The 19,983-nt window shown below is 40.2% G+C and overlaps 1 protein-coding gene across 2 annotated transcripts in view; it reads left to right on the top strand.

Annotated features, from left to right (window-relative positions):
* Positions 1-9,184: 9,184 nt before the first annotated feature.
* Positions 9,185-19,983, top strand: part of arrb1 (arrestin, beta 1) — a 28,218-nt gene continuing 17,419 nt past the window's right edge. For both annotated transcript variants that reach the window (XM_084717674.1, XM_084717673.1), the window contains exon 1: positions 9,185-9,472. In XM_084717674.1, the coding sequence (XP_084573800.1) occupies positions 9,453-9,472 (20 nt within the window). In that variant the 5' untranslated portion in view covers positions 9,185-9,452. The remainder of the gene's footprint in view (positions 9,473-19,983) is intronic.

Genomic DNA, 19,983 nt, shown 5'->3' with positions numbered 1-19,983 from the left:
TCACAGTGTCTGCGGGTAAAGGACCCAGAGCTAACGTTAGCTGCCAGCCTGACACACAGTGTGGCTAACGTTAGCAGTGTTAGCAGCAGCAGTAGCAGCACCTCCGTTTGCTGGTTTATGTCTGTGTCTGTGCTTAATGTGGTCACATGTTTCTACAGTCCAGTGAATATATATCAGCTTATTCTGTCACAGTCTACATTCAACATTATTTCCATTTTCTAGATTTAAACACTGCAAAACCGTGCTGGTCTTTCGAGCTGCCATCTGTCCGACTTTGCTGATATAAACATCTGGGGTTGCCAGGGCGATCAGGGCATACGCGCTGGGCGAGAGGAGCTGCCGTCTGACAATGATGCAACTCCGACTAGTGGCGTGCGGCTGCATAAAATCTTAGAGGCAACAGATAACTGACATCTTGCATGAATGAAATATTGATAAATAGTTTAAATGACCAGTATTTCTGGTGCCGACTAGTGAAGATGGGGATGTTTAATTGTATAGCTGACTAATCGCGCGCATCCCTACTAGATAGCAGTGTTGTTATCTAAAAAAGTAAACTTTTATGCATATGGTGGCGTGTTTGTCATACTGTGACAGTCTTCTGGTCTTCTTTGACCTGTATTTATTATCTTCTTTTAACCAGCAAACACTATAAAAAACTGAAATGAAAAATTATCTGTATAAATTAATGTTCAAACATATTATCAGGTAAAGTAAAATTCAAACACATACCTTAGGAGTTGTCATAATCCTTAAATGTTGTACTGCTACTCTTCAGTGTCAAACTCTTTTCCTGCATGTGTCCTCTGATGGGAACGTCTATCAGAACACACTGTGTTCCTCTCTTATTGGGAATTAAACATGTGAACACAACATGCTGCCCACTCAATGCAAACTAAGTAGGTGTTTGATTCATAAAATGTCAGAAAATGGAGAAAAATATTGATCAGTGTTTCTCAAAGATAAATGATGATTAAATATTGCAGTGTTCCTGTAAAACCATATAAGATTTAAATATAAAAAAAACAGTGTCACCAGGACGCTTCCCTGAGAGACTCCAGCAGTTATTAAAGACAGACAACAAGAAGATTTCTGGATTTTAATGAGTGTAACTTCATTATGGTTAATTTTTGTTAATTTTTGAAGATTTCCTATGAATTAATTTTTTATCTCTTTAGCACCTTACGAGCTACTTATTATTATTATAAGTAGTGATGGTTGCAGTTCTAGTCAGAACTTATTCAGAAAAAGTCTTTCCTTCTTTCATTAAGAGCTTTTTAGCAAAAAAGACAAAGCACCTCAAGAGAAAGTAAAAACTCTTGTGGAATTCATGAAGTTTTCTTCAGTTTTCCATCAACCTTTTCTAATGTGATACTTCAAAATGTGAGATACGTTGATGGAAAGATTGGTTGGTTGCACTGGTTTGGTTGTTTTTTTTAGATTTTTCAGTGTTTTTGCTTCATACACATTAAAACGTTCTTTGTGATGTGACGTATGATGAACGTCACCAGCTGGAACACATTGGTCTCATGAAAAACATGTTCTGGAGTTTCGACCTCTTCAGACTTTTTTCTTCTGCGTGCGCCTTTTGGAAGATGTTGTTAAACACAAATCAGAATGACAGTCTGTCCTGATGAGGAGGAAGATGATGGGAGTTTTATTTTGAAGAGTTAGGGTTATTCTCCCTCTTGTCCTTGCAAACCGATGCTTTCACCTGTTTTAAGAAAATGAAAACTTCAGGACAAAGATGACTGGATAACGAGGAGCAGCAGAATAAATCAGGGTTCTCCACATGCAGCTCTGCAGCTCTCGGTGGTGGATTTACATTTAAAAGGCGTCTGCGTTAATCCTCTGTTTGGCCTCTCGGCTTTGAAGAGTGAAGTCAGCAGCTTCAAAGAGAAAAGTCGACGGCCGGAGGCTCTGATGGAGTCTCAGCACGTCGACATGAAACAGGCCGATTCATCCGTCTCTATGAGCTGCTGTAACATCTGATCTCATCTGTGTCATCGTTTATGTTGACGGGCATCATTTAGTGAGATGCTGAATGTTTCTGAACAAACATTCAGATGAAGCTGTGTCTGAACTCATTCATCAGATCAACAACTGGACGATTACTGGAGCCAAAACACTGTTAATCTACAGGCTGACACACTTTTTATAGGTCAAAGTCAAACTTATTTATAAATAATGGAAACAAAAACAAATAGAAAACCAATAGTTGTATTGTTATATTAAAAATTACAAGTTAACAGTTGGGAAACATCTGAAGGTGTTTCTGAAAATTTGGTGATGTAGTGAAAAACTGTCTCAGTTTCTAACAAGTAGTGCAATAATAATAATGATAATAATAATAATAATAATAATAATAATAATAATAATGATTTATGAAGCATTTTTCTATGCCCATGTTACAGAGTGCAGGTAGCAACAGTATAAAATAAAATCAAGTTTCACACCGGCACAATCCTGGATCATTCCAAAGTGGGCTAACCCTGACTCTAGGGCTAGCTCACCCTGCTCCAGAGCAGGGTTAGCCCCGGGTTTGTGGGTTTTTCTGCTGAAAATCAGCTAAACCCAGGGCTGAAAGCAGCCTAAAGATAATAAGAAGAAGATAATAAGCTAGGTTAACATAAAACATCTGTCTGTGTGTGCAGAGGCTTTAACCCAGAGCTAGAGGAAGGGCAGTGTGAATCAAATAGCCCTGAGGTTAGCTTAACCCTGGGTTAACAATGTGTGTATAAAAAGTTAGCTAAGTTAGCCCAGGGTTAACTCTTAGCCCAGGACTAAGGACAGCGCTGGGCTAAGAATATGCAGCATGAAAAACACTGTATGGTGTTTGCACCAACATCAAAGTTTGGTCAGTGACAGAATGGATTACACACGATTCATGCAATATTCAAGCCGACTTCAGGACGTCAAACTACAGAAGAGTTCAGGAAAACGTTTGGAAGCTGCTAAAACTCACAGAGAAGGACTTGGTCAGCATGACCGGGCGCCATGTTTAGAGAAACTGAGGCTAACAGGTGGTGAAGATCCTCATGAGCTCCTTCATCTTTGAATAATGACCAAATAATTTTACCTCCTATTTCCATCCTGACACAGTGAACAAGTCGATTAAAACTACTTTTTGGGTCAAAATGCTGATCTGTCTGATTATCTGATTATAAACAGTTGAAACATCTTCAACCAATTTATTAACAAAGTCACTTAATCACAAACTGAGAAGTTGTATCCACAACTCGTGAACATGGAGTGTTCAGAAAATTTTCCACTGGTGAGGGTGTGAATACCATCAGAGGGGGGCGTTCACTCAGATTCTTGTCATGAACATGACCCCATTTGAAGGCGCCATAATCAGGAACAGTGGTGCATTCAGTTGTATTGTTAAGTTCAGTTGTTAAGTTGTATTGTTAAGTTCTATTGTTGTATTGTTTGTATTGTGATTGTTTACATTCACTCCAACATGACCAGCTTTTGGACTGATGATGTGCTGTGAAAACACTCCTGATCAAAGTCCTTTAATATTGATTATCTACTGGTGCTGAGTCTGATCCGATACTGATACTTACCTGATTAGAGAAGATAAGATAACCTCCTTAATTCAAATACTAACACAACTGTCACAACCTGTGTCAAAAAAGAGTGCCAGAATTGATGAGACAAAATGTCAGAATGGCCAAAAAAAACCAAACCCAAACCCAGACCCAGCCGTTCGGGCAGATGCTGCCAAATGTGCTAAACTTACTGATCTGTTTGCTGCAGGACCTTCTTCAGGCCAATGTTGTCGGCACAGCTCGAGACATCCATGCATTTATTTATTTATTAAACTACCATGTGTCCGTTTCATGTATTTTATTGCTTTGTCAATGCAGCTTGTTTTGCACCTCTTCATCAGGGAATCCAGTAATCCTGGACCTGATCGTGTCTTGCTGAGTTAGCATCCCCAGAGGAGGAGAGTGTCAGGGACAGACAGGACAGCTGGAGGATGTAGATGACTTTGTTTTAGGATTCATTGCAGTAAATTCAATACAGTGGAGCACAATTACATTATGTAACATCACTGTTTGAATGTTTCCTGACTCTTAGCCTTCCTTGATTCCCTCATAGTTATTACATGGCTTCAGTGTTTTTAGGGAGTGAGTGGGTTGGTGTATTTAGGGGAGTGTGAAGATTACTCATCGATTGATGCCAGGTAGGATTTTTTTTGGGTTCCAGTTGGAGGCTGGAGTTTCTGAAAACTCTCTGATTGTACAGTGGAGTTACAAAGTGGGGCGTTCTCTCTCACAGATGATCTTCAGCTGAGTTCAGGCACCAGGTTTGAGTGATAAACGTGATGTCATTGCGATGTTATTTCAGCAGCTGTGAAACAACACACACTCAGGAGCTCCGCTTCAGTGTCGAGAAACTGCAGCTTTTATTCACTGACAAACTCAAACCTAAACTGTACGTTTACTGCCACACTGATAACTTCACGGCTCACCTTTTCCTCCACACAGCAACCAGTCACCACCACAGACAGCCGTCAGTCTGACACTGACTACGATATGCTATTCTGACCAATCAGCAGTCTGCAGTGTTTGCTGGCTTACCTTTATCATCAGGACTAAACCCAAAATCCTCCTAAACACAAGCAGAAGCATTTTTCTTCTTTATTGGTTCGTAACTTTATCCCCCAGATGACATGTTTCTCAGCTCATCAGTCGCTGCAGTGCAGAGACTGACCCCTGTTGGTGCATGCTGTGCACTACAATACATCACCTCAGTACAGCATCCTGTTCCTCCAGGAAGTTGTGATGTTGCAATCGCAACAATTCACGCAAATTCAACCAATCTCAGTGAATTCTGCATAATTCTGCTTCCAAAATTAACACCTAGAAAATATTGCAACACACACAACAACTTTTTGCCATGAAATCAGGCCACAACAATCCCAAAGAAACACCTGCAAAACACTGGAGGGACTGAGATTCTCTGTATTACTTTAATAGAAAGAGGAGCGTCTGTATTTATGATGGGATTGAAATCATACCATCTGGGTTTATTGACACTCTGATGTACCGTAACACCTTTACACCCAAACTTCAGCAATTTCCTCTTGTATAATGCAGCAGAATTGAAGGTTTAGTCAGGAATAACCATAGACCAAAACAGAAAAGCGCACTCTTTGAAGGACGAGGTCACTGCGATGGAGACTGGAGTCAGGAAACACAGATTATTCCCTGGACTGAGGCTCGGGTACGCATGCATCCCAAACTGCAGCGTCCCAACAAAACCAGCAGCTGTTTTAATTGAGGCCACAGGTGCTGAATGACAGTTCAAACTGTCTTTATTGAACTGTTCAGGTGAGCTGAGCAGTCAGTTTACCTTCATGCTGACAAATATGATCTAATCCAGAAAATGTTGCTTGTTCTCTGGTTCGCTGAGCACTTTTATGAGAATATTTCTGTCAATGGTTCTACCGTTTGTTTCCTGTTAAAGAACTGACCTGATTCCCTTCAGAGGTCAGAGGCTCCTGTAGGTTTTATCCTCCTGTTTGTTTGTCTGTTTGTCTTTTTGATACCGTTGTGTTTTCTCTGTTATTTATTTGCTGAGATTATCTTGCTTGTTTTTGCTCATTAATCTTGACTGTTTTGTGACCTTCAGGGGATATTTGTTTTTAAATGGAACATTTGTTTAAATGAAGGAGGAAATTGAGCTCAGGACTGCAGATGAGATACAAACAAAATATCTGAACAGAGACAAACTGCTGCTGCCAGATCAGCCTCTCGGTCCAAACCACTGACATATGTAAAGCTGGACAATATGAGAGCTGAAAGTGAGTCCAGAACATCTTGAGCACCCCCTGGTGGCTGGCTGCAGTATAGGTCATAAACCCTGCCCCTTCCATGTTGGGAGATGGGACATGGACCAAACACAGATAGCAAAGTACACATCAAAGACATGTTTCTCATTGATGGTTTCTGTCTTTTTGGGTAGTTCTTATCACACTGGTGTTTGTTCAAGTGTTAATTTTTCTCATCAGTTTGGTTTTAATTAACTACTGCAGAGACTCTGGGTCCAAATGATGTAACCAGAACAAGATGGCGCTCGTACCAGAGATATTTTGGACTTATTTTTGTACAGTGGGGAGAAGAGGAGACGTAGCTTTCATCTTTATTCATGTCAGTGGTCCATACAGGGCATGATGATGATAACGTGATATAAAATTTCATACAGTGATGGTAAAGATGTCACTGTGAGGCGAGCAGTGTCGTCCTGATTTCACATTTGTCTTAAATGAAGACAAACCAACATTTTTCTCAAGAAGAGTCAGCTGCTAAAAAAAGTGAAAAATATTAGTTTATTAATTATGTATAAAAAGTAAATCCTGTTGCACTGATTAGCTGTCTCACAATGATTAAACTTCAGGTTCTAACTGAGGCTTTTCTCAGGCTCATAGATGTCAGTTATGTACAAACTGTTCACGGTTCTTCACTGTGGGACTAAAACAAGAATCACAGCAGCAGTTTGTCTCTAAGTTTCAAATATCAGCCTCTACGCTGTTGCTGATGTTTCTCTAACTTCATATTTTCTTTAATTCTCTGGATGAAAAAGTGGTTTTAACATGTTTACACTCAGCTGATGTAACCCATGAATAAACTTTGTGTCTTTTTCTCAAATAAACTCTGGTTTCTAACCTTCCGTCCTTCACCCTGTCACCTTTTTGTTCATGTCAAACTGTCGTCGTCCAGTTTTAAAAATACGAGGTGACGATGAGGAAGCTGCAGGCTGTTTCACACTGAGGTCATTAATGAGGAAACAGGAAGCAGCTGCGGCCTCTGACCTGAGCAACCGCTGACCTGCAGAAACCGAGTACACTGCTGGCGTGACTGAAGAAATATTAGATAATATACATGAATCTCATTGTTTTATTGGTTGTTGTTATGCACACTGAGTCTCATGCAAGAACATTTTCATAATTCTTAACTTTCCCGGGCTTTTTCCACACAATGTGCCCCGTCAGATTCAGTAAATGCAGCTAACTGAAATAAAAAAAAAAAATGGTTACAATTATACATATTATTTTTGCATAAGTTATTGATATGTTTTACTGATACAAGCAGCGCTACTTTGAGCTCCAACTTTATTCACCTACTTCCTGTTTACATCCAACAAACTTTAGTTTTCTGAATCTTTCTGCTCGGTGTGAAAAGAGACGCGTGCGATGGCGTCTGTTTACTTTTCTGACTCAGTTGTTGAGTGCATGTTGCGTTCTTCTATAGTTGGTCTCAAAGCTTTAGTGCATGAAGTTACCCCGGCACGTTTCTCACTTGCACGTTATTTTAATCTGCAGCTGTCTGCAGCTCTGTGCAGGCTCACATCTCTGCTCCGTCTGATGGGCGTTAACATGACGTGGAACATTTCTTTAGACTTAAAGTCTGTTTTTTTGACAATGTACACAAGGTTGGTGCTCAGTAAAAAGGCACTGAATACATTATATTTATCCTCATTTTATAATGTAGGCAGAGCAGAGTGTGTGAGATCAGCTGCAGATCTTCTCCGGTTTAATCCTACCGACTGTCCTTTACGTCACCTAGCAGCTGGAAACAAGACATGGGAACTTCTTGAACTTTTCCTGCAGGGGTTTTGTTGGCAAACTGTACATTTACTGCTACAAGACAACTTCACTGCTTAACTTTAATCCCTCTGCTCTGAGTGCAACCACCAACACATTTTTCCATTTGCTCTCTTGGCTACATCACATATGTTTATGCCACATTCATATATCATATATTGTGTTGTTAGAAAAATAAATCAGGAATATTCACACACATGGAAAGAAAACTGCACAGAAAGTTTGGATGCACATTTGATGCTGGATGCTTTGAAATCTGCGGACAAAAAAAAGGAGTCAGACAACAACACTGAGTCAGAAGAAGGCTTCAATGTCTGTAGCTCCAGCAGGTTTTTTTTCTGCTGTATATTTGTCAGTCAGTAGTTTAGGTTACATTCAAACATAAGTCAGTAAATGTGTTTCCAGTGAAGTCTTTGTAGAGACTGGAGTGTGCCTCCACAGACGGCATCAAACAGTAATGTAGACTCTGTGACCCCTCCCACAGGCCTGTGAAGAGTCATTATGCCTCCAGTCGTCTCCATCATGGCAGCACCTGACTCACCAAACTCCAGACTAATCCGAAAACTGGAGAAAGAGGTGGAGTGTGGGTGGAGCTGAGGTGGCCAAATGAAGTGGTTACCTAACGGCAAGCGACCTGCAGCGACACCCACCTGTGTCACACACGTCGCTTGAGTTTATTGCTAGGGCACGTCTTATTTTTCTGCTGCATCCTCGCTTTAGTCATGCATTTTGCCATGGCGCAAACATGGTGCTCGGCCATTTCCAACAAAAACCTTGTTGGCTGTTTGTCATTTTCACTCTGTGAAAAGTTCCTTGAAATCCCCTGAAAGGTTTCTTAAAATCTCTTTACCATCAGGGTCACCGCAAACAGTTCCAGACAAGAAACGTTCAATACAAATGATAAAATGATTTACATTCATTTCTACCTGTTACACATCAATCTTCAAGCTTACTGAAAATGAATTATTTATTTATTTACTTATTTATTGCATGGAATTATGACGCCATTTATGATTTAATTATCAGTGCAGTGCAATGCAGTGTTTGGTCTCATTTTTCAGCTGGTAGGTTACTGCCTGGTGCATCAAAAGTAAGAGTCTACAGTGACCGACTGTTTATTTGTTCTAAGATTGTTGTTACATGTTTCATATCTTCACTCTGACATGTGAGGTCTGGTGAGGTTTTTCTGTTGATCTGTAATGAATGAAATAGAAGAAAGTATAATTATATATCGAAGACTTGTCAGATTTCAGTTTCTGTATAGAAGCACTATTGTCCTCTGCAGGTCGTCTTCTGCTCTGTGACGCAGTTTCACCTCTGACTCTGAATGTTTGTGAAGTTTAGAGCTGAATTATAAGTTTATATTTTCATATTTAATTAATGATTTCAAACCGTTTTATTAGTGAAGGACAGTTGGAGGGATGATGGAGGTCAGAGTCCAGCTGTCAGCGTGACGTTAACGTCCTCGACTGAAATAAAATCTGTCCTCTGGCTGTTTTTATGTTTTAACACATTTTACTGCTAATGAGTCTGGCAGGAGGGAGGAGGAGGAGGAGGAGGAGGGGGTGAGTTAAAGAGGAGGAGGAGGAGCAGAGTGGTGGATTCAGTCATTTGTTAACTCGGAGCTCAGATGGAGGTTTTTCCTCCCGCTGAGGAGAATCTGACAGCATGACGACGACTTCCTGAGAGAGAGAGAGAAAGAGAGAGAGAGAGAGATCCTCCCTGCAGTTTCCACGGTGACGGCATCCCTCCATCCTCCTCCTCCTCCTCCTCCTCCTCCTCCTCCTCCATCATCATCTCTCCGTCCGGCTGCTGTCGGCTCGTCGGCATCGTCAGGATGGTGGATAAAGGAACCAGGTAAGATTTTGTGTGTGTGTTTGTGTGTGTTTGCGTGTGTGTGTGTGTGTGTGTGTGTGTGTGTGTGTGTGTGTGTGTGTTTTCACACAGAGAGCTTTTTGTGTTTGTGGTTCTGTCACATCGTTCTGCTGCTGTTTGATCCTCAGAAAAGCTTTGAAAACAGAAGATGTGTGTGTATGTGTGTTAGTGTGTGTGTCTGTGAGAGTGTGTACCGTTCACAGAACCACACTCTGTGCTGTTGTAACATTACATAACGTTCTGTCAGAACCTCCAGCAGTGTGACGTCTGTGTGCGCTGCTCACTGATGCTTTTCTGCTTTAAAGGGGTTTGTCTTGGGGGGGGGGGTGGGGGGTGGATTTCTGCTTTTATTTTGATAGTGCAGATGGACAGGAAACATAGAGACAGAGAGAGGTGACCTGCACTGTTGGACGAGTAATCTGTTACTCTTTAAGAAAGTAATTACATTACTAATCACTCATCAGCGAAAGTAATGAGTCGCTTTACTTCAGTTAATCAGCTTTGAGCTCCATCAGTTGTAAATTTAGCCTGCACACACACACACACACACACACACACACACACACACACACAGACACACACACACACACACACACACACACACACACACACACACACACACACACACACACAAACACACACACACACACACACACCTTCTATGTTTCATGTCAACATTACAAACAGTTGGAATTTCTTGTCATAAAACGGAGAGTTAAAGTGGCTCTTAGAAACAGTAAAAAATGTTTTTTCAGTTTTCTGAAATTTAATTTTTTAATGAAATGTTTGAAAATGTTCTTACTGTGACAGTGAGATGTCAAACTGGTTCACACAGACAGAGTCTGTATTTGACAGCTGACAGAGGAAACAGGTGACAAACGTCCTCAACATGTGACATCATGATCTCAGTCTGTTCATGTGTGTCAGGGTTAAAAACATGGCCGCCTGATGGACTCCTCCTGTCAGAGCTGTGAATTTTTACTTCTAGTTTTATGTTAAACGTCTCTGCGATGCTTCAGTAGGAACACAAACTGTTTTTTCAGTTTTGTGTGAAAGTCTTTTCATCACACACTGATGAAGAAAAACTTGTGGTCAGACTTCACTGGAGTTTTTGTTTATATTGCATATGTTCTTATATATTTTTATATTTCTTCTTCATATTGTTCTTATTTTTTATCTTCTCCTTTTTATATTGCTTGGTTACTTATTTCTGTTGGTTTTTTATTGATGCTTATTCTATCTTGTTATCCACTTGCTGCTGTTACACTGCAAATTTCCCCCTTGTGGGACTAATAAAGGAATATCTCATTTTATTTGACTTTATCTTAATATATGTATTTAATAGAACAGAGAGGCCTGTTGACAGAGGAGATCTTGGTGCAGGGTGTACACATGGATACAGTTCAAACCAGAAGCTTAAAGATACAATAAAAACACGTATTGTCAGGACAGTGGACAGGAGGACGCTGCATCACATAAACAACAAGGTCACTTTATGTGAGGCTGGAACTCCTAAAGACAAAACATAGAACTTTTAATCTAAAGGGTATTGAGGCCTCTCAGATCAACACATCAGTCTTAATTGTATACCAGGCACTTGTTAAAGGTATTAAAGTTGTTTTTACTCTTTAATTCTCCAACAAACTGAAGCTGCAGCTGCGTCTCCTAGAAATTCTCCTGTTTAAAGTGAATTTTTACTTCTAGTTTTATGTTAAATGTCTCGGCGATGCTTCAATAAGAACGCACTGTTTTTTTTTCAGTTTTGTGTGAAAGTTTCATTTAAAATTCATCACACATTAATGAAGAAAAACTTGTACTTCTGGTCAGTCATCACTTTGATGAACAAAAGAATAAACTCCTTGTTCTTACTCGAATATCTGAGTTGAGAACAGCACAAATCTGTGCACAGAGAAGCTCTTGGAACAGCGTGTACCCATGGATACACTTCAAACCAGAAGCTTAGAGACAAAACAGAAACAGTCGATGTTCTACAGTATGTGTCACGTCATATAGAATCATATTTCATCAGGACAGTGGACAGGAGGACGCTGCACCACATAAACAACAATGTCACTTTATCTGAGGCTCAAGATCTCTGTGCACCAGACAGACTGAAACTACTGAAGACAAAACATGAAGCGTTTCAATCTGAAGGACACTGAGGCCTCTCAGATCAACACACATCACACTTAATTATGTATCAGTCACTTATTATAGTTATTAAAAGTCGCCTTACTGATTAATTCTCTGACACACATAAAGCTGCAGCTGCGTCTCCTAGAAACCAGGTTTCTATCTGACAGAGTTAGTTTTGCAAAGTCTTTTTTTTAACCGCACATTTGATTTAAAGGTCAGACGTCCAGATTTAATCTGTTTTTAGAACTTCAGAGAGCAAGGTTCAGTTCCTGACAATCAGCTGTTGTTAAATATTACAACACTTTGGTTCATAAGGCTGAGCAAAACAAACTGATCATCTTGGACCTCATGGTGACACTACATGAAAATAATTATAATAATAATAAGATTTATTTAAATTGCAGCTTTCAAAAACAGCTTTTAAAAGGTGATTTATAGGATTAAAATAAGAAACATCAGGAATCATGGAGGTAAAATGGTTCCATCAATAAAACAACATACAGAATTAAAAAAACTAAATAAAACATAAAATACAACAATAAATTAAAACAAGAGCTAAAGGAGGAAGGAAGCCTTCAACGAAGAGCTCGATCTTCCATCCAGATCTCCTCTGAAGTTGTTCCACAGTCTGAACGCCCCAGTGGCTCCATCACTTTTGTTTTTAGGTCAAGGTGTAGAAACCATCAGGACCTCAGGGCGCCTGACAGCACAGTTCAGGTCCAACACAGAGTGTGGGACCAAATCATTCCAGGCTTTAAAAGTGAGAAGTAATGCTTTGTCCCTGTTTCTGGTCCTGGCAACTACATTTTAGATTAGCTGAAGAGTAATGAGAGAAAAGTCTGTGGGCTTCATGCTGACCCTGATTTTTATTAGTGAAAAAGTTCTTGAGATATTTCTCTCTGAACCAAAATGTTGGACTGTCGACCTGAACATCAAACATCCCTGCAGCCACGTGCTAACTGTAGCTACGTAGCTGCTGTGTCTGACCTCAGTTCTTTCTTTTATTTTGAGTCTTCATCAGATCGTTGACAGAGGAGATGTAGACAGGAAACTGATACACATGTAAAGGCTGGAACAAGCTGGATGTTGGCAAACGTTTCTTTTATAACTTCTTGTTTAGTTTGTGTGTTTAACACAAAAACGTCCAGTTCAGTTTCTGTGTGTGATCATACGGCTGCAGATTTATGGAGAAAAATAAATAAATTCATGAGCACAGTAGTTTAGTAGTTCATGATCTGCATCAATCAGAACTTCATCATCGGTTTTGTTTCTTTCACACTGTCTCTGCATCGAATCCAGTTTCATCTAGATCTTGAACAGCTCTGGGTTGTTAAACACAACACTGTGTTTCCTTTGAGATCCTGAAGGCCCGTTCAAACCCCCACATGGTGACCGTCTTGATGACCAGCTACCTGCAAGAACCGCTCAAGACTGCGATGACAGGCAGACGTTTTGGTCAAGTTCATAGCGTTGGTACAAACCACCCAAACATCCACAGCAAGTGAACTGACTGACTTACTCAGACGTTTATATTCCCTGAGGAACACGGATGAGAGCAGCCACATCACTTCCCTCAAACACGTCGCATTTTAGGTGAAAACAATCACTGAAGTAGCAGCGTCAAATAGAAGAGTGTCATTTTCATGTTAATATTGGGAATGCAGTTAGTTTAACCGCTTCTCACCCCTCAGTGAAATGACCGGAGGTGGCGAGTTACCATGTGACTTTATAAAAAGGTCATTAAATGTATTTTACAGGATAACCAACTGTTTCAATCTCATAAATTACTTCTTTTTGAAAGGAAGATTTTCCTCACCACTGTCGCCAAGTGCTTGTTCATGGTGTGAATTTTAGTAAATAATTTTATAGATTAGAGTTCAGTCTCAACCGGCTCCATATGAACAGCGCCCTCACATAACCTCTGTTGTGATTTAGTGCTAAACAAATAAAACCGACCTGACTTGTTCACTGAATGCGCCGTGATGAAGGCTGCCACCTACAGGTGGAGGAATATAATCTGTGTATCTGTGCAGGTTTTGACACTGAAGGATTTTGAACTTCACATCAGTTCATCTGCAGCAAACCTGCATCTCCTCATGTTGGCAGTGACGTTGCCTCCTCGATGAGCTTCACTTTGTATTTCATTTAAACTGCAGCAGCAGCACAAACATCGATCAGCAGCAGGAAAACAGACCTGAGACATAAAAATAGTCTCCAGGTTTCAGCTCCAGTGAGTCGGTCAGTCAGGTCAGGATCAGACCTGCCAACCCTCCCCAGACTCTCCCTGTTTCCTCCTGAGGTCACAATTCTCCACAGTTTCAGACAGATTTTCACTTTGCTTTCCTTTTCATTATCAGAACCTGTCCTTTCCATACAGAGGATATCAGCTCAGTATGACTCTAACAGTTTCCACCTGAATTCCTAATTCCTAATGAATATTAGTTTATGCCAGTTCATGGCAGAGTAACAAATTATTCTGTATTCTTTCCTGAGAATTAAGTGAAATTTAAAGTATTCATCATGAAACTGCTGTTGCCATGTAGAGCTGCAACAATTAATTGATTATTAAATTAATCTATTCTGTTATTCTATTCTCAATAATCAATAAGATTTTTTTTTAGGGAACAAAAATCTTATTTCAGCTTCTTAAATGTGAATATTTTCTGGTGTCTTTACTCCTCTCTGACAGTAAACTGAATGTCTTTGAACAAAACGAGACATTTCAGGACGTCATGTGGGACATTTTTCACCATTTTCTGACATTTTATGGACCAAACCACTAATTGGTTAGTAGAGACAATGGTTGACAGATTAATTGATTAATCTGGTTGACAGATTAATTGACAATGAAAATAGTCCTGTTTAGGTACACTTATTGTTTTGTTATCTTTATTCTTTAAAAGTCACCAGAATGCAGGAAACAAAGTCTGAAACTCTAGACGTGTCCTTCTGTGGAGAGAAAGAGATAAGACTGCTGCTTCTCTGAACAGGTGCAGCAGAGGATTCTGGGATGTGGAGTAATCGTAGTGGATCCTGACAGGTTGTGTTAATGAGAGCTGATGGAGCTGAAACTGAACTGAACTTTGTGGAGTTTTTTCCTCGTCCAGTTTGATCTGAAAAGAAAAACTGCAGAGCAGCAAACAGAACCCTGTTTTTAACAGTTTTGTTGTGGTTCCACTAAGAACGTGATTCAGACATTTCCACCTCTTCTCTGTTTGCTTGGCGTCTCAGAGTGTGTTTGTGTGTTTGCAGGCTGAATGATCCGAGTGCGTCGTGTCAGGAGAATATTAATGAGCTCAGAGGGATCTGACAGACATACAGAGCAGCTCACACTCAGTCAGCAGCTCCAACATCCCGATTCACAGCAAACCTCAGTCAGAAACTTCACCAACAGTAACACAGTTAATTTAAGACTCGGTGAACAGCGTCTTTCCTCCAGGACTTCATTCAGATAAAGAAGAAGAAAACACACAAACACTTAAACAGACAAAAACTGTGTCAGGATATTCAATAGAGGAGGACACCTCCTCAGGACAGGAGACAGAGGAGACACCTGGCTAACAAACATTATGACTTTAAAGTGTAATGATATTTTATTTTCATTTCAAAGATCAAAGAGATCATAAAGTGGCAGGAGGACAAAACCAACACATACATACCTTAGAAAACAGAATAAAGTGAAATTAATTCAAAATGATCCCAATAAAAGAAGAAAAAAAGAAAAAGCAGAATGGATTCAATTTTTTTAATCAACCATTTGAAGGAAACTACTAAAATATTTTTCTGTTTTAAAGTTAAATATCAGTTTTTAAAACTTATGACAATTTAAGATCATTTCTTTAGTTTTTCTGCATCAGTGTTTGTTTGAAGAATCAAGAATAAAAATGTTTCTCTTCAGTGAAGTGACAAACAGCAAAGTTCAGTCAACCTGCTGCATTTTTCCTTCAGCTGATCGACACGTTGATTTGATCTGATTTTATTGTTTTCTATATAAATAGCCTTGGAAAGTGTCTTTTAGCAAAACCAAAAGGAATGAGACATTTTCTTTTCTACCTTTAAACTCAGTTTTGTTTGAATCCTTATGACCTCTGATCAGTTTTCTGTTTGTTTGTCTGTCAGATGGATTTACTTGAAACTTGGTTGAAGGGTGTGGAACGGGTCGAGACACAGGACATTCAGTTTTATAGCTGATCTGAATCACAGGGCAGATACATGAATTATTTTTCACATCCGTTCACATTGTGAGGCAGAGTAATTGTAACCAACTATGGCAACATGAACAGAAATTATTGTGTTGTAGTTAAATTAAATGACATACAAACCTCAAACATGCAGCAGGTCTGAAGAAACAAACCATGACCAAATGACTCTTTTTTCCAGTTGATATAACAGCTTTTTATTAGCTTAGTCAAAGGAGACTGTGGGTGTGTATAACATGTTCATAATCACTAACTGTTTCTTATGATGCATTAATATGTTAATGACTTCCAGGCAGGTTGTCTTGGTCAGTGTTGCGCTAGTTACTGAAAACCAGTAACTAGTTACCGTTACTAGTTACTTTATTTCAAAAGTAACTCAGTTACTTTACTGATTACTTACACGAAAAGGTAGCGCAGTACTGTGAAAAGTAACTTTTTAGTTACTATGAAAAAAAAAGGTCTCCCATTAAGTTTTAAGTTAAGTTTTCTTTAGCTCGGTTTACATTTTTGCATATTCGCGCTCCAGGTACTTAGAAAAAGTGTTTCGTCCCATTTGCCGTGTGACGCCCGGTATCATGCTAACTAGCTTCCTGAAAACAGGCGACTCCACAATAGAAATTGGCAGCATGTCTTCTACAACATATCTTGCAGTGGCTTTATCATCTTTTTCCTGGTTAGCAGGAGCAGTCAGTCCCTCGGTTCAAATCCAGCCGCTGTTGCTGAGGTGGTGGAGGTGAAGTGGCATCAGAGTCTGTGTCTGTACTCTTAGCTACTAGCTTCGTCGCAGCATGTTGTTTCTGTAGGTGTTTCAACAGGTTTGAATTGCTATTTTGGGCAGTAGATAAAATGTTTGATCCAAGACACAGCTTACATTTAACTAAAACATTCTTGTGTTTGTGCTCCACAAATCTCAAGTAATGAGAATATCTCCAAGTAAAGAAACTTGACTTGGGCTCCACCGCCAACGCCATGATGATACCAGTCTTGTAAACAGACACGCCCACACAGCGTGTCTTCTCCCGTATCCCCGCTGACACACACACACACACACACACACACACACACACACACACACACACACAGAGGAAGATTCAGGACTACACGGCTCTGGCTGCAGCTCAGTCTCTAGCCGAGAAAATAACGTAAAATAACGGAGTAACGCATCATGTAGTAACATTAACCGAGTTACTGAATTTAAAAAATAATGCGTTAGATTACTAGTTACTGCAAAAAATAATGGTGTTACACTGGTCTTGGTTTGAACAGCTGTGTTGTATTTTAAGATGTGGTGCAGGATCTTTCATACTTTTGGAACACAGACTGGAAACCAGGCCTCAGTGGAGGTCTGCACTCTGCTCTTCTAGTTTTTGTGATGTTTTACAACCTGAAAGCTGTCTGATATAGAGTATAAACTTATATTTGTTTAATATCAGGTGATTATACTTTATGTCTTTTTTTACTGTGTTTGTTTTACAGCTCGTAAGTCTCTCAGCCTTTTAATGTGTCACTTTGAGTTGTGTTGTTGTTAAAAGGTGCTGTGTGACAGACTGATGGTGTGTGTGTGTGTGTGTGTGTGTGTGTGTGTGTGTGTGTGTGTGTGTGATCAGTGATTTATGATGAGTCAGACCTGAGCAGTAATTGGAGTGAGATTCTGACAGGAGGCCAGTGAAGCAGCAGCAGCAGCAGCAGTGGAACACGTGAGCAGAAATATGAACTGACTGTAAACGTTTAACACAAAGAATAAAACGTGACGTTACAACAGTTGAGACTGATGGATGATTAGTTCCAGCTGCCACTGTGTCAACAAAAGCATCATAAACACATTTATTATTAGATTATATGACCAGAACTGTTGCACAGAATAAAGGGTGCATAATTTGGTAAAAAAGTCAGACTGTAGTTAATTTGACTGAAATTGTGATACGATTAGTAGATATGATCAGTTTTGCATCACAGTTATCATGTTCACCAAAAAAATATGATGCTGTTTGTCGCATTTTTCCTTTTTCAAAGTTCTGAAAGTTCTGGATCTCAGATTTGGATTTTGCACTTGGCCATATTTTAATTTTATTACAATTGCACTTGATTGTGCAGCTCTACTGTGAAGTGTGAGCCTGCACAAGAAGAAAATCAAAGTGAGGATACTCCAGCCCCGGAACATAAATAATGGAGTACTTTATTGTGATCGTGGATCTTTTTCTCTAACCTGCTCTGTGTGTCAGTGAACAGGCTCAGTCACATGACGTTCAAAACATTCTCCCTGGTTCTGTCTTTCTATCTTGGCGAAGTTTTGCTTGCTTGCTTCACCTCCAACATATTTTATCTGGTCAAAATCGACGCTGACGTCCTTGACGTTTGGTCACCATTCACTTCCAGTGTTTGGGAGATTCTTCAACATTGTTTTCCTGTGAAACTCCCACAGTGTTTTGCAGACTAACAAAATAAACTGACCCTCAATTGGCATGAGAGTGAGTTGATAATGACTGAATCTACATTTCTGTGTGAACTATCCCTTTAATACCTGTTGTTCTGCAGTAGTAGGTCCTCTCCGAGTTACCGTAAGGCTGCTGTAAAACAGTAGTTGTTGAGGGAGCATCAGTGTGTGAAAATAAAAGCAGTTGAGCTACACCTTCCACTAACAGGCCGACTCTGTAGCTGAACAGAAAATGCAGCTGACAGCGTTATGAGACGTCTCCGCTTCAAATCACAATCTTCACATTTCGTCCTTTGGCTCTCAGGGGCGGGCGTTAACCACGCGCTGATGTTACAGTAATTACAAGTCAGTCATCTGTCCTCCAACTATACAGATGCATCATTCTCTGCAGTCAGACATGTTAGTTATGAATAAAGAACTGAGACACTGAACTTTGTCATCTGCAGAGGAGAAATCACAAGCTGGGCTGCTGTGACAACATGCTGATTATATCTGGACAGAAATGTCCTGCACTGAGATCACACATCCAGTAATGGTGTGTGTGTGTCATTCATGTGCATGCATGTGAGCACTTATAAAAACTTGTTAATTTATGGATAATAAAAACCTTATGACATCTCTGTTCATCTGTCTGGCCTGCAGGCTTGATTCGGCCCTTTTAAATTTTTCTGAGGTCCACAAAGGTCTTCCTGTAAATCAGACTGAAGTGTGATATGATGAATAAAAGTAAAGAACGTATCTCTGAGAAACTGTTTGATCTGAACCGATGTCATAAATAAAACTGTCCGGTGTCTTTATTGTGATACGAATGCATCCCTGTGATGTCAGAATATAAATTAATCAGGTCAAATCAAGCCAAGTTAAATGTTGATGATCCCTCCAGTTTCTACATTTAAATCAGTTCAGCGACAGTGATCATGAACAGTTGGATTTTATTTTCAACATTAAGATGAACTGATATCCTGCTGACACCTTATAAATCTGACTGATATTTGAGAGTTTGTGACAATTACAAACCTCTGATGAGCATTCTAGCTTCAGATGGCTTCTTGAAAACAAGTCTAAGAGCTCAAACTTAACGTTAGCTCAGACAGTAAGTTACGTTGGGTCTTGCAGTGACGGATGAAGTTGGATGTTGTGGTGCTTGTTGCGTACCGCTGATCTTTTCTGACTGCTGTCATCAGTAACATGATCCTTGAATCTACGGTGACCAGACGTCCTGGTTTGAACAGGATCATCAAAGTTTGTCAAGCAAGTCTCAAGTCGTCACCCTGCTCCCACCTCTGGACCACATCTGTTCACATTATACTGTTTGTAACCAACAATTTATTCTGTTTGACCCACAAACCCTCAGAGATTTTTCAGTTTGACCCACTAACTGTTGAAGTAGAAGAGTTCTGCTGTCAGCTGTCTTTCCTTTGTCCCCCTAGAGTCTCTAGACAGTCCTTTGTCCCCCAGAGTCTGCAGACAGTCCTCCATCTCCCTCAGAGTCTCCAGACAGTCCTCTGTCCCCCCAGAGTCTGCAGACAGTCCTCTGTCCCCCTCACAGTCTCCAGACAGTCCTCTGTCCCCCTCAGACAATCCTCTGTCCCCCTCAGACAGTCCTCTGTCCCCCTCACAGTCTCCAGACAGTCCTCTGTCCCCCTCAGACAGTCCTCTGTCCTCCTCAGACAGTCCTCTGTCCCCCTCACAGTCTCCAGACAGTCCTCTGTCCCCCTCAGACA

Source organism: Lutjanus erythropterus, chromosome 4 (assembly GCF_056507025.1).
Source record: "Lutjanus erythropterus isolate fLutEry1 chromosome 4, fLutEry1.hap2, whole genome shotgun sequence".
Taxonomy (NCBI): Eukaryota; Metazoa; Chordata; class Actinopteri; order Lutjaniformes; family Lutjanidae; genus Lutjanus; species Lutjanus erythropterus.
This window is presented reverse-complemented; position numbering and strand designations above follow the sequence as displayed.